This window comes from Rhizophagus irregularis, chromosome 23, assembly GCF_026210795.1.
Source record: "Rhizophagus irregularis chromosome 23, complete sequence".
Lineage (NCBI taxonomy): Eukaryota > Fungi > Glomeromycota > Glomeromycetes > Glomerales > Glomeraceae > Rhizophagus > Rhizophagus irregularis.
The window spans coordinates 2986369-3001957 of record NC_089451.1 but is presented as its reverse complement, the minus strand read 5'-3'; the positions used below and the strand labels follow the sequence as shown (position 1 = coordinate 3001957).

General features: G+C 24.4%; 4 protein-coding genes across 4 annotated transcripts; 3 read left to right on the top strand and 1 right to left on the bottom strand.

Annotated features, from left to right (window-relative positions):
* Window positions 1-4165: 4165 nt before the first annotated feature.
* On the top strand, window positions 4166-4429 carry OCT59_015607 (uncharacterized protein; the record flags this gene model as incomplete). The annotated part of the gene is made up of 1 exon (XM_066140137.1): window positions 4166-4429. The coding sequence occupies one exon, from the start codon at window positions 4166-4168 to the stop codon at window positions 4427-4429; it is 264 nt and encodes an 87-aa protein (XP_066002947.1).
* Window positions 4430-5156: 727 nt separating this feature from the next.
* On the bottom strand, window positions 5157-6492 carry OCT59_015606 (uncharacterized protein; the record flags this gene model as incomplete). The annotated part of the gene is made up of 5 exons (XM_066140136.1): window positions 5157-5299; window positions 5392-5442; window positions 5517-5558; window positions 5622-5680; window positions 6440-6492. 5 exons carry the CDS (start codon window positions 6490-6492, stop codon window positions 5244-5246), a joined length of 261 nt encoding a protein of 86 aa, XP_066002946.1. The 3' UTR covers window positions 5157-5243.
* Window positions 6493-7866: 1374 nt separating this feature from the next.
* On the top strand, window positions 7867-9511 carry OCT59_015605 (uncharacterized protein; the record flags this gene model as incomplete). Its single annotated transcript, XM_066140135.1, has 5 exons — window positions 7867-8036; window positions 8115-8304; window positions 8408-9257; window positions 9330-9383; window positions 9471-9511. 5 exons carry the CDS (start codon window positions 7867-7869, stop codon window positions 9509-9511), a joined length of 1305 nt encoding a protein of 434 aa, XP_066002945.1.
* Window positions 9512-12446: 2935 nt separating this feature from the next.
* Window positions 12447-14262, top strand: OCT59_015604 (uncharacterized protein). Its single transcript, XM_066140134.1, has one exon. The coding sequence runs from the start codon at window positions 12456-12458 to the stop codon at window positions 14064-14066; it is 1611 nt and encodes a 536-aa protein (XP_066002944.1). The 5' UTR covers window positions 12447-12455; the 3' UTR covers window positions 14067-14262.
* The last annotated feature ends 1327 nt before the right edge of the window (window positions 14263-15589 follow it).

Below are 15589 nucleotides of genomic sequence, written 5' to 3'. Positions count from 1 at the left end.
TTTCGAATGGCTTTTATATATATATTATTTTATGTATTAAGTTTTTATTATTTTAAGATTTTACGTAAAAAGGTAGAAAATTTTTATCGAATTACAACGTGTAAAACAAAAAAAAATTACATTATATTATATTGTTACGCAGTAAAAAGTCGCGCAGCAATCACATGATATAACCGGACCCGTGATGTTGATCAATGTCGCAAATGTCGAATATGTTCGACATGTTCGATATGTGGAATATGTAGCATTTATCGAATTTATCAAATATATAGCATTTATCAAATATATAGCATTTATCGGATTTGTTCGATATATTAGATATTTTTCTTTTATAAAAATTTGTTATAAAAAGACAGCGTAAATGCGCTTTAGAAAAGAATAACTGCAATTAGAATATAATAAAAATTAACGAACAGTCTTTATAAACCTCTAATAAAGTTTATTTTTTTATATACACTTTATTTTCGTGTTACTATTTCTTATACATTTTTTTTATTCATTGTCTATATTTGTTTAGCTTAATCCTTTATTTGCGACTGATCGTATAGGCTATTTGGAGAGCTATACCATATTCGCATTTGATCGGATTTTACGTTGGATTTACATTGAATATAAGATTGACGCCGATCCTGTTAATTTCCGACCCTATTAATCCTTCTGCTTACATTTAATTTGCCGCTTAATTTTAAGCATACAAAGAACTGACATATAACAATATGTTATTTAACGATTAAAAAAATTATATAAGTTATGTACACTCTTAACCAATAAGCATTTACAAATAAGCATTTACAAATAAGCATTAACAAATAAGCATTAACAAGGTTTTTTTATTAACTCTGGCCAGAAAGATAAGTTACAGAGAATATAAAAGTACAGTAAAGTAGAAAAGAAAATAAAAAAATCTAAACTATGGTTCCTTCAAGGCAGATGATTTAATAAAATAAGCAGTTCACGTGATTACAATTTATTATGTAATCAAAATTTTTTATTATTGGTGGATGGACATGACGTATGAGACGTATGACATATAATAATTTATTATCATTCGACGACTGATGTAAATTGCATGTAATTACCTAACAATACTTAATTTATAATAAGGAAAAGATATTCCGCGTGAAAAAATTTTCGAGAAATGATATTTACAGAATTCTTTTTTTTTTCTTCGCGTCGTGCATGCAATACCCGACATGTCGGTTTTTGTTATTGATGCGTTCTATAATAGGCTAAAATTTTTGAATATCCTTCTCTAAATATGTCAAGCTTAGTCAAATAAAGTTATAATGCATGCATAATCCTTACATGTGTAAAACTTTGTAGTACGTTTTGAGTTCCAAGAAACTTGATTTCTTTATTTTTTAAGCCGACTAGCCGAGGGCTAAAATGACTAAAATACAAATCAAGGAAGTTGATTATGATAAAGGATTATAAAAAATCTTTATTCTTTTACATCCAAAAATTTATAATTCATTTAATGTAATATTTTAAGAATAGCCAATCATATGAAAAAAATACAGTCAATAAATAAATCCAGTTACATAATTCATCGTTAAAACTTATAAACGATAATTCTTTGTTTCTCTTTAATATTAAGAAAAATATTATTCTAAAAAAATATTTTATTTTCCAAAATTAATTATTATTATGTTTGATAAGCAAGTCCGGACTCCGGAAGTTACAATAAGTGAAACTTCACGTTATCCATAATTTTCCATAAAGGGTTTATACAGTAAATAAAAAATGACGTTTAAGATTAAAAGGTAAAAATATTAATTATTATTACTCATCATTTTTACTCATCCTTATTCACCTAAAAAAAAAAGATTTTTTTTTTTTATAAAAACATTTGATAAGTAATGATAGCTAGTTTTCTTTCTTTTTTTCTTTTTCTACACAAAGAGTGAACCCCTTATGGGTGCGTGCTCGTTAACTTACTTTAGTTAGTCTTTTACTATGTATTTTATACCCATCACTAGTTAGCATTCTACACAAAGTTACTGATGAGATTTAGCAATTTAATTAATTTGAAATTTATTAATTACCGACTAACAGTCACTCGTTGCTTCACACCGGGACCAATTAGTTTGTTTAAATGGAAAATTTTAGTATTATAATGTAATACTTATTAAATTAAAGAGTTTTTGTTTATAATTAGGAATTTAATATAGTGATATATAAATTATATTTACAATAATGTAGCTATTTATATTAATGATTTGACGTTTGAGTGTAGAATGAAATTCGGATTAATTAAGGAATTGTGAAAAAATAATTATGATTATTATTTTACATTACGTCAATCTTAAATTTATGATCAACTTAGGAAAAATATTTGAACAATTAAATGTATTAGAATCTGTTCATTTCATTTATTTGTTTATTCTTTTGATAATTATTTTACTCAATAAAATTATTAATTTGACTAAACCATTTGAATTAAAATTTTTATTCAAAAATCTGGTGAATTTCATTTGGTTATAATAATCTATTATTAAATCAACAATTTCTTATAAAATATTGTAATTTTTTTTTGATTTTTATGAATTTGAAAATCAAATTATTTATCTAGCGTTTAGTTTAATTGAAAAAAATCTTAATTATCTTTCTATCAACATGATCGGTCAATGATATATTTAATAATAATTTTGTAAATATTAATATAATATTTTATTTCTTTATTTAACTAATTTTTTAAGTTACATGTTGTATTGATTTAAAAAAAAAATTAATAATTTTGTAAGTATTAATATGATATTATAATTCTTTATTTAATAATAAAGTTAACAAATTTTAAAAAATAAAAATTTAATTAAAGATATTATTAATAAAAAATATTTTTGGAACTTCTTCAATTTTCTGGGTTTCTACCTGGTCTTGATGATAATAAGAGATAATTAAATAATCAATAATGATCTATAAATAGAAATAAAAGGTTATCCTATGATCACTCAGATAAATGAGATATTGAATTACTAGGCTATTATCAGAACGCTCATCCACGCTTACTCAGGCATATATACCAGATTTCATCTAGACTCACAAAGAATCCCGACAAATAAATATATTTGGAAAACCTTAGACATATATATACATATTTTTAATTTTTTTTATCATATTATATACTTTTCATTATTATTTATAATGAAAATTCCTTGTACTACTCTCATGAATAAAAATGACTCATGTAAATAGCCGCGGCGAAGTAAGTTGTGCAAAATAGAATAGGAATACACAAAGTGTAAAGTGTAACCAATCCTTTATCATCAAAATATCAAAATTCAAAACAATCATATGAAAATTAAAAAATATTTTTAAATATTGATTTACGAAAAAGTTTTTTTATTTTAAATGACACTTTTTTATTTTTAAATGACATACACCTATTGTATAAACTTATTATTTTAATACCTAGAATCTCTTTTTTTTCATTATTTGTTTCAGTATAGATGGATACTATATAGTAATATATTATTGTTTTTTTTTATTAAGATAAAGAGTCATTGTTGTTTTACCGTTTTATCCTTTTTAAATTATTTCGGTAAAAAAGATTTGTTTAATCGACATAGCCACGTTATTATTGTTCACTTGCATGTTTTTCATTTTCTTTTTACTTGAAAAAAAAAAATTCTTTTTTTAATAAAAAACCCGAAGAAAAACCTGGTTCGTATGGTGTGTGCTTATATTTTCCAATTATGTTTAGGTCACTTTTTTATGGATCCTATGAACCCGCAGTAGAAATATTTATTAATAAAATAGAACAAGGTTAAAAAAAAAAAATGTTTCATTTTTAACGAAAATAGGCTCAGTCTTTTCTACATTACTTCCACGGTTCCACCATAGGTTAATTTTTAATTTTTTTTTATGTACAAGTACATAAATATATTTTTTTTTGTACACTGTATATACGAGGAGTTTTTTTTTATCATAAATTCATATTTTATTAAAAATGATAAGCTTTAATTCAAAAAAAAATAACAATAAAAACTTTTTTATTTTTTCAAAACACCTAAAAGAAACAATATAAATAATGACAAAAATTAAAAATGAGAATTGACGCAGTACAACCGTTATTCGTTGAATTACATATTATATTTTCTAGATACATTTATTGGTAGGATCAATAATTACCATACCAGATACTGTAATATTTTAAAATTTAAATATGATGTGGATGTCAGCACATTTGACGATTAGTTCAATCTCTGTTTTTCTCATTGGTTACGTTATAAGACAAGTACAAGATGATGATAATTTATTTAAAAGTATCAAACTTAATGTTAATGAATTTGTTGGAAAGGGAAATGTTGCTGACAAATTTAATATAAAATGTAGATACTTAAAAGCGGATGAGAGAATTGATAATAAAGCAAAAAAATCTATAAACAGAATCTTTTTCTTAATATATTCTACATTATTACAAACATAAACATAAATACACAACTCACAATAAACAACATATTAACTGAAAAAATATTAAAGGGCGTGCCAACTTGATTCCTGACGCCACCTTAGTTTATATATATGAAAGAGATACCGTACAAATCAGATAACACGTTTGTTGCACACGTATTTTTCTAGAAAAATTTCTGGTTTTTATCTACATAATCCACAATCCACGATACATAATTGTGAATAAATTATTATTTATACTTAAAGTGCCTTAAACTGTATAAAAAACAGAATTATATCTTTTAGTCATCACGTGAATTAGCCCATCTTCATCATAAATTGGAACAAAAATTGATTTCTAGACGAATATTTCATAGGATGAATTTTCTTTTTCGGTTTATGACTATTTTTAATATTGACAAATGACAACGTTCCGAAATATTAGAAAATTTATTTAATATATTTATGGTTCCTCATGTGACTGTGGCGATTACTAAAATACGTCATAGTACATCCCTATAAAAAAATTGGATACGTTTTTTATAAAGTTTTTATACGATTTTTTTCCTTAGAAATAACGTATCATAATAGGATACGGAAAAATGCACAATTCCGTATCACTAAAAATATGGTTTGGATACGGAATTTGCACGGAATTCATATGGAATTTACATGATTTGATCACTGATTTTATCACGAAATTTATACGATTTTGTCACTGAATTTACTATTTGTATTACAGTTTATTATAATTATATTTACATAAATCTAATTTTACTTTATTAAATTAAATAAAAAATAAAAAATAAACAAAATACAAATACATTATGAAAATTCCCTCCTTATTAAAACTACCTATTGCAACCAAAATTATCTATAAGTTCAGGTTCATTTGGAGTCAAACAACCTAAAAAAAACAAAGAAAAGAAACATAAGAACGTCTAACTTAATTGGAAACAAAACCCCCCTTCATATAGTATCTGCAATCGTCCAAGTCACCAAAGGTCAGCATTCCTACAAAAAAAGAAAGAGAACTCCAGAATGTCTGACCTACATAAATGAAAAGAATTATGAAGCATCTGATGAAAAAGAAACCAAAACAACAAAATAAATCCAAAACTGACCTACAAAAAAAGAAGACTCTGAAGCAACAAAACTGAAACAACCTACAAAAAGAAAAGAATCTGAACCCAACTTACAAAAAAAAAAAAAAGAAAATTTGAAATGACCTAAAAAAAGAAAAAAATCCTGAACAATCCTACAAAAAGGAAAGGACTCCCAAACTGATCTACAAAAAAGAAAAAAGAAACTGAATCTTCTCACAAAAAAAAATCTGCTGGCCTATGAAATAAAAAAAGGGATAAATATAAATAAAAAAGAAAGGGGAATAAAGAATAAATCAAAAAAAAATATTTTTTTAAAAAGAGAGTAACGAAGTTAGGAAAGTTAAAAAAAATTTTTTTTTAAAGGGAGGACGTCAAAGTTAGAAAAATAAAAAATTTTTTATAAAGAGGAAATAGAAATAGAAAGAAGAAAATTTTTTTTTAAAAAAAAAAAGAGTGGGAATAAAAGAATAAAATCAAAAAAAAATTTTTTTTTTAGGGGAGTGACGAAAAAAAAATTTTTTTTTAAAGGAGAGTGATGAAAAAAAAAAATTTTTAAAGTGAGGTACGAGAAAAAAAAATTTTTTTTAAAAGGGAGATGACGAAAAAAGAAGAAAAATTTAGAAAAAATAACAAAAATAAGACGAGAGAAAAGAGAAGGAAGGGGAAAGACAGAAAGGAAGATCGGAAGATCAAACTCATCAAAGTAAGGGTTTATATAAAAACAAAAAACGTATCATAACAAAACAATAAACAATCACGTGATCTCGTGTTATGATACGAGATTTTTGTAAAATTATTTTCTAAAAATATTAAGTTTAAAAATTCCGTATACATTCCGTATGATTGATTTTTTCCGTATACATTAGTTTTTTAAAAAATGTTCAAAAATGAATTGCTTATTAAATATACGGAATTTGTATACGGAATCTATAGAAACGTACATAAAATGTATACAAAACGTATCCTTTCCGTATACATATTTCTTATAGGGCATACGCTATCGTCAGCAAACTAATGATAAAAATTCAATGACTTTTCAAATGCAAATTTATAAAAATTATTTTTATATATAATATCATTTGAAATATACCGGTATATGTTAAAATAATATTTACTAGATTATTTGTAATATTGTTAAGAAACTATGACTAATACATATCCTCTTCTTGGAATAAAGGACATAAACAATTTTTATATAATGTAAATATATAATGTAAATAATCTTTTTTTTCATTTGTTTTCAATTGCTGGTAATTTTTCTACCAAAATATGACTTTCATTTCCATTTCACTTTGTTTCTTGAAAATTTGCCTCCATTGTTCTTGATTTCCTCATAAAATGTCAAGTAGTTGGGTTCACAATCAATTATTAAGCAACTATACTTACTTATATTTTGTTCTATTTAAAGATATTATTCAATTTCAGTAAATATTTGTATGTTATTGTACAGGAGTGCTTAATAATGATCTGATGTGGAGCGAAGCGCCACATCATACCCCGCCTGTACAATAACATATGATCATCAAAGTTTATTGCTTGTAATTTCTAGTAACTTAATATCAAATTTCCATTATTTTTTGAAATTAATTTATTGACATAATTATTATAATTCATGTGTTGACAAGTATATCATTCAAGGAAGAAACATCATTAGATATCTTGTTATAGGGATTAAGAGTACAAAGTATTAATAATAAAAGAGCGAAAGAATTATCGCAAACTTGAATGTAACAATCATAATTTGTTTATGATGATGTTTGATACAGCTGATACAGTTATAATAAGATTTTTAATACTTGGCTTGTGCATATTTAGTAATTTATTTTTAATTACATAATTTTTTATTTTCTTTCATAAAATACTATGTTAACATAATGAATATTCTTTATTTCGATTTTATATTCATATTTAAACAATATTAGCTATGCTCAAAAATATAAAAGAATTAAAATAAAAATATCAACTAAATTTACTTATTAATTAGGGTTTAGTTCAGAAATTCAACGGAAGATTATTTCTGGAACTTTTATTTTAAATTTGATTTAATTTTACAAACGCCTGTTACTTTCATCAATAACTAATATAAACTATAATAAAAAAAAATTTTAAAGTTATAAAATTTTGGAAAATGTCTCGTGAATCGTGATACCGTTAATGCAGATCAATGAATCGGAAAAAATACGGCCCGAAAAAAAAAAAATCAAATGATCATTTGAATTGTACAATAATCGGAGTAATTTCCGCTTTTGATTTAAAGTAGCCTTTTTTAGTAACTCATTATAAATATAAAAAAAAAAATATTTCGTCTAAAAAAAAAGATAATTGGATTTTTCTTTTTTTAAATACTGTATATTACGAAAATAACCTAATGGGAACCGAACATAGTAAATTAAAAATCTCAGATAATCATAAAAATTGTTCGTATTGTAATAAACCCCTTACTGAAGAATTATGGTGTAAAGAATGTGACCCATTTAGAATAATGGAAGGATGTACCAGTGGAAATTCTGTTATTGATAAGTTTATAAAAGATACAATGTATGATACAATGTATAATGCAAAAATTAAATCAATTTATAACAACAATAAATTTCTTGAATGGGTACCATTTGATAGATTTACAGATATAAAAGAAATTGGTGAAGGTGGATTTGCCAAAGTATATTGTGCAACTTGGATTGATGGCAAATCAGAGTACTATGAAAATGATGATGGAAGTTGGAAAAAAAGAGAAACCGAATCTATAGAAGTTGCTTTAAAAAGGTTAAATGGATCACAGAATATCTCGGATAAATATTTAAATGAAGTACGTTTTTATACTATTTTGTATCTTGTTTAATTTATTTCATTTAGGTGTTTAATATTAATAATCATTTAAATTATTTTATTTTAACTTTATTAAAATATAGCTTAAAATACATTGGGAAATTTCTAATAGAGGTGGATTAGAATTTCATGGATTAACTAAACACCCGGAAACTAAAGAATTTATGATGATTATGCGATTTGCTGGTGAAGGAAGTTTGAGAAGTAGTCTTTCAAATAACTTTAACAACACTATGTGGAAAAATAAAATTATCTATTTGTATACTATATTATATGACTTAAATTCATTACATGAATTAGAATATTGCCATAAAGATTTTCATAGTGGTAATATTTTACAAATTAATAATACCCCTTATGTTTCAGACTTTGGATTATCAGGACCAGCAAATAAACAAAAATCAGATGATAAAGTAGTATATGGAGTAATGCCATATATTGCACCAGAAGTCTTAAACGGAGAATCATATACAAAATCATCCGATATTTATAGTGTAGGTGTAATTATGGCCGAATTATCATCAGGAAGACCACCTTTTCACAATAATAAGCATGATTTTAACTTATCATTAGCCATATGTAATGGACTCAGACCAGAATTTGGAAAAGGAACTCCTGAATTTTATAAGAAATTAGCTTATAAATGCATGAATGCCAATCCAAATGAAAGACCAACAGCCGAAGAATTAAAATATATATTTGATTTTTGGATTGTCTCTATTGAAGATAGGAATAATGGAATAGAAAAATTCGGTTATAAAGGAAAAGAAATTAAAGCGGCATTTGAAGAAGCTGATAAGGAAATACCAAATATCTCACCTTCATATGAAAAGAATTCAGATGCTGTATATACTAGTAGAGCGTTTACATTTAGTAATTTATTACCAAAACCCGTTAATTCATCCATTATTACTTCATATGTTAATAATGAAGGTATTTTCTATTTTTAAACATTTTTATTTTTTTAAATAATTGATAATCATTAACTTTTTATTGTTTTAATAGTTTGCGACTCTCAATTAATCGACTTGGAAGTATCTAATTCAATAGAATTAAGAGGTACATTAAATATAATTTACCACTTATTTTTATACATTTAATTATACTAATAATATTTATATTATTATTTATATTGCTGATATTTAGATACCGACGATGAAAACAAGGTTGATAATCAAGTGAATTAAATATAATTTATTTATAAGCTATAGTATAATTGGTAGCTTAAATAACTTTAAAATCATGTAAGCTTATGATAAATTAAGTAACTTAAAACTTATGTTTAAAGTTTATATATAATTATTATTTGTAAAATTCCGTTTCTAGAAATAAAATTTCCTTGAATTTCAAAATTTATCAATTTATTTGAACGTAAATGTTTTTGATATTGACGTAGTTTAAGGTTTAATTTTCAAAGTAAAAAAAATTTTATAAACGTAAATCACATGGATCGGAAATTAAAAAATCATCTGAAAAATATTTTCTGAAATCTAACGCTAAGGTTGGGGAAATACTGTATGGAAAGCCGTCCTTGACAAAAGGTTGATATCCAGACATCATGTTGGATAATGTCTAGACATCATGTTTGATATATGTAGAATAATGTTTGTACATCATTCAACATGATGCTCAAGCATCAACCGACATGATGTCTTAGACATCATGTTACCAAATATAGTAAATTTTATTTTGTGTAACTCATAAATATACTATATTTGGTAATTTGATCAGCATGATGTCTAGACATCATGTCGGTTGATGTCTTTCACATCATGTTAAATAATGTACAAACATCATCCTACATATATCAAACATGATGTCTAGACATACCATCATGATGTCTAAACATTATATTTCATGATGTTTGGACATCAACCTTTTGTCAAGGACGGCTTTCCATAGGAGTGTACATTTAAACGAAGATTTTGCAAAACAATTGATTATCATAAAAAAGTTATTATAATTGTTTTACATAACAAATATTATCCAAGTTTTTATGGGAATTTTCAATACCGAGTTAACGACCGTAATTATTTTTGAACATTTCAACAATAAATTCTAATTCACTAATTAATTTTGCATATTCATGTTAATTAATCTAAAAACATTACTTAATACTTAAACAATTATTGCAACTAAGGAATTTAATATCTGAAAAGTATCTTTCGAGGATTCCAAATTGTTGAAATATGTAAAGATGTGTTAATTTTTGTATTTTCATTAATAAAAAGATTGTACTATATTTCAAAATCTTTATTAATGAGATTAATTATCAGTTTTATTTAAATTATTTAAATCTAAATTTCTACTAATTAAATAAAGGTCTTTTTTATACGAGTTTGTTTAAAATTTAAATTTTTTTAATTTATTGTTTCTTGATTCGTCAAAAATTACGTTTAAAAATTTAATTCGCAATTCAATAATAACCGGAAGTGCATTTTACATATTTTATTTGTAATTAAGCAAAGCAGACCCTATCCCATATTATAATAATTTAATTGCCATAATATATAATTTGGCCAGCACTGATTACAAGGAATGAGAGTTCTTAATTGTTGAAAAATACAATATGCCTAAGTATACCCATAATCTACAGCCGACGATTTTAATAGTAAATTCTAATGAAAATGTCTACTTTTGTAATTTCAGCTCTCATTTGAACATGTTTATCATTATGCTATCCTTAATGTTATATATGTTGGATTATAATCTCTAAAAATAGTTTGTACCATTTTAAGGCTTATTTCATAAATGTGACTAGTCTATATTGAGAGGTCATAAATCCTTTTTAGGCTGATTTTTTATATAATTTGAACGCCTCAACAAAACTATTTTTTTCATTATCAAATTCATAATTAAGCGCAAGAAATATGTAGCTATATTTAAACTTTTACCAGAAGCAAACTTATATAAACTTGACGCTTCTTTAAGACTTTTCTTAATGCTATATCCATAATTATAACAGTATCCAAGTTCATTAAATTATTTAATTTACTTGCCTTATTATACTACTCAATAAGCAACGAATCCATCTTCATATTGTCGTATAGTTTGATTATTGGTAAGATTTCCAAAAATTTTATTTGCTATCGGTTCGTATTTTTCTAAAATTTTTGGAAAAGAAAAACCTTTTGACCATCCAATATTATTTCTTTTTAAATAAGCATCAATTATTTCATCTGTAGCGTTAATTACTGTATATTTTCTCTTTAATGCTTGTAAATTTTGGGCGTAAGAAATGATGGTAATTCACCTAATGAATGATATATATAAACATTAATAATATATTTTCAATAGATTTTTTTAAAAAAAATAAACAAACCAAATATACTTACCTATGGATTTTTAAGATATGATAATTAAGATTGATTTAGATTAACCCGTATAAATAAATTTGAATTGTGCAACGCGTGATTCATCTGATCTATTCCATGCATAAGTAGGAGCATAGTATTTTATTTTATTTTGATAATAGAGAGCTAGAGAAATAATGTTCTCAATTAATTCCTTGCAAATTTCGTTTTAGGTTAAAAAGAACCATTTTTGAAAAATCAATTTTTTTGATGATCGGTAAATGATCATGTGACTTTAAATGAAGACTTCTCAAATCACGTATTGTGCCCTTTTGCTGCGATATTATTTATTAGTTTCCGGTAACTGGAGTTTTACTAATACTAAAAAGTATAAAATTAAATTTTTTTAGTGATAACAATAACTACAATAACTCATATAGTAAAAAATTTTTTTGTAACAATAAGATCGCAATATACACTTTATTCTTTTCATAAAAGTAGTAACTGGTTACAGCTACTAAAAAAAATATTTTACCGTAATTATTTTTTTTATAAAAAAAAATACAATAATAAAATTTTTTTGTATGAATTTACATTTTAATAAAAAAAATTATTTCTATGTATTGACAATTGTCATATAAGCATAAGCATGAGTAGACCGACAAGACCGTCACACTGGCGTCACAGTGATGATGATCATCCTTACACCTAATGTTTACTTACACACAATTAATTGGCATGAATTGTGCGACAATGTCGGACTCCTCATTCCGCCGTTCCGAAAGTTTAAATAATTATGATACACAGATACTTCTCTTTTTTTCTCTTTGTCTACAATATGTCATGTTCAAAAATATTTTCAGGAGATTTGCCCGAATTAATTTATGGGGTCTTAAAATATCTTCAAAATGATTATTCAACTTTACACTCGTGCATTTTAGTTAACAGATTATGGTGTCGTATAGCGATTCCATTATTATGGGAAGATCCATTTTCTATTCCTATCAAAAACTACAATTTTATTATAATTTACTCACATAATTCAAATAGTGATTTTAAAACAAAATTAATTGAATATAAAATTATTGAAAATAATTCATTACCTCCGGATACATTATTCAATTATCCTAGTTTTTTAAAATATTTGAGAATAAATAAAAAGTTTGTTTATTCTGTTCAGAATTGGGTTGAAAATTCTATTAGAACTTCAAACCCAGGAAATTTATCACGCTTATCTGATTTTAAAAAAAAGGTTGATATATTTGTATCATTATTTAAAATATTTATTGAAAATGAAGTAAAATTACATACCCTTGAAATTGAATTCTCAAGTATTGCTTATATTTATACATACCTTAAAAATATTTTGGAGTTAATTTTACAAAATACAAATTTCATCCATAATATTAAAAATATAAATCTTTTTGTTTGTAGTTCATCTGGTTTATTTTCCAACAATAATAATGGATATAAGTTAATTAATAATTATATATTACAAATGATTAATTTACAACAAAATCTTAAAAAGATTTTAATGGATGATACTAGTTTTCCTTTATATCTACCATTATTATTATCAAAAGATTCTAATTGTTCAAATACCTTAAATACAATTACATTCTATAAAATCAATTTGAATTGTTTGAGTAAGAATATATTCGAACAATTAAATGTTTTAGAATCTATTCATTTCCTTTATTGTCATTCTTTAAGTAATAATTTTATTCAAGAAATTAATGATTTGGCTAAACCATTTAAATTGAAATCTTTATTTATAGAAGTGAAACCACAACAATTTGAAACAATGGAATTATTATTACAAAAATCTGGCAATTATTTAGAAAATTTTGGAATTGTACTTAATATTCATGGTTTAATATGTCCATTATATGAACAATTTTTAGTATTAATTACAAACTATTGTAAAAATATCAAATTTTTTGATTTTCGTGGTCCTGAAAGTCTAAGTACTTATCAATTACTCTATTTGGTTGAAAGTATCCAACAAAATCTCAATTATCTTTCAATCGATGTATGGTATGATAATACTGGTTCTAGTAGTTCAACCATATTATTACATTTAGGATCTTACCTTCCTTTTAAACTAGAATATTTATGTTTTGATCTTCATTACATTAAAGCAAGTGAATTTGAAGAATTTCTAAGACAATCTCAACATACTTTTATTAAAAAATTATTAATCAATAGCAATGAAGGTCAAGATATCTTGCCCTCTATAAAAGAATATATCATGAAAAGGAAAAGGGTTAAGTATTTGGCTATTAGTGATTCTTCCCGTGAATATACATTTGGTAGTTATAGTCATAATGTTAAGGAGTTGTTTTCACTGAATTATGAGGTGGATGAATTTAGGTTATATAATATTGAAGTGCAAAGTTATTTGAGTTTAAAGATTGACTCGTATAATTATATAAAGGAAATTAATTAATAGAGATATTCTTTTATATACAGTAAGTTGTTTATAAATTCCTACCTATTCTTTAGTTATATTTATATATTTATGTTTATATACAGTATTTAAAGTATTAACATTCTTTATTTGATATAGTTTTTGTTTAACACTGATTATTAGAATATATTTAACTTATTTTAAATAAAGTTGTTTATTCATTATTGAGATTATCAAGAAATTTTATTATACATATTATACTTTATTGAATAAGTGTCATTATACGTACTTTATTTATGATTTACATCAGTGTTTGGAAATTCAGATTATTTTTACATGCACAGACCGCACATTATTTCATAAAAGTTTTGTATAAAGTCATATATAATAGACGGGTCCATTTCCTAAAAATGAATTTAATATACCATAAAAATAATTAACGCTAATAAATAATTCCGTCCTTGTATATTATTAAGGAGATGTGTTACTACGCTTTTCTACATTGTGCCATTTTAAATTTACAATTGAAAAGAAGAATTACATTAGATTAATTTTGTTAAAAAAAAAGATAAAACAAAACAAAATAAAATAGTGTTAATAAAACTTTGTACTGGTATAAAGGAATCTTTATTTAATTTAGATTCAAATAATACAAACACCTTTATGCTAAATAGTAAGCATTTTAAATTTCAAGTGAATTAGTATGATCATGCAACTTAAAAAATTTACTGTCGATTTCTTTCTTTGTAAATAAAGAATATTTTCTTTTGTTATTAATATTAATAAACTGAACTCTTTTAAAAACTAAGGAAACGGAAACCGTTGTAAGTCAGAGTAAAAAAAAAGATAAACCTAAAATTTGCGATTTCATAAGACGATGACGTGAAGGGACATAGAAATTTACAGGATCGATCATAGTGCAGTGCGTAGATAGTCCTTCTCTTTGTAATCTAATTCATTATTGACGCAAAACAAGTAACAGAGCCATAAGGTTTTATAAACATGACGCAAGATGGCTTTGTTGATTATGATATTTACTTGGGCTGATGTAAATAATTAATTTCAGTCACATCTAAATGATCTAATTTTGTTTAGTACTTTAGTTCAATATCAAATGGTTTAATAAATGATTTGGTCCATTTTCTAAATTTGGAAAATAAAAAAAATTAATTTTTAGTTGACTAATTTTTTTTTAAAATTCATACTTTTATTCAAAACCAAAATTTTTTAATTATTGATTTTTAATGGCTAGTAATAATAATACAAAAAGAGAAACTTGACAATGGCAAAATGAATTAAGAAGGAGAAATTGTGCTAATAAATTAATGAAAATAATGGAATGAATAAAATGGTGAAATAATAATGAAAAGAAAAATAAGAAACAAAGAGAGATGAAAAGAAGAAGAACGAAAGAAGTGAAAAAAATGGAGATGAAAGAACAATGAAAAATAAAAAGATGAAAAACTTAAGAAGTAGCAAGTGAATAATGAAGCCCATAATGATTAAAGATGAAACCCACAAAGATTAAGAAAATAACCACGAAATTTTAAGATCAACCATTA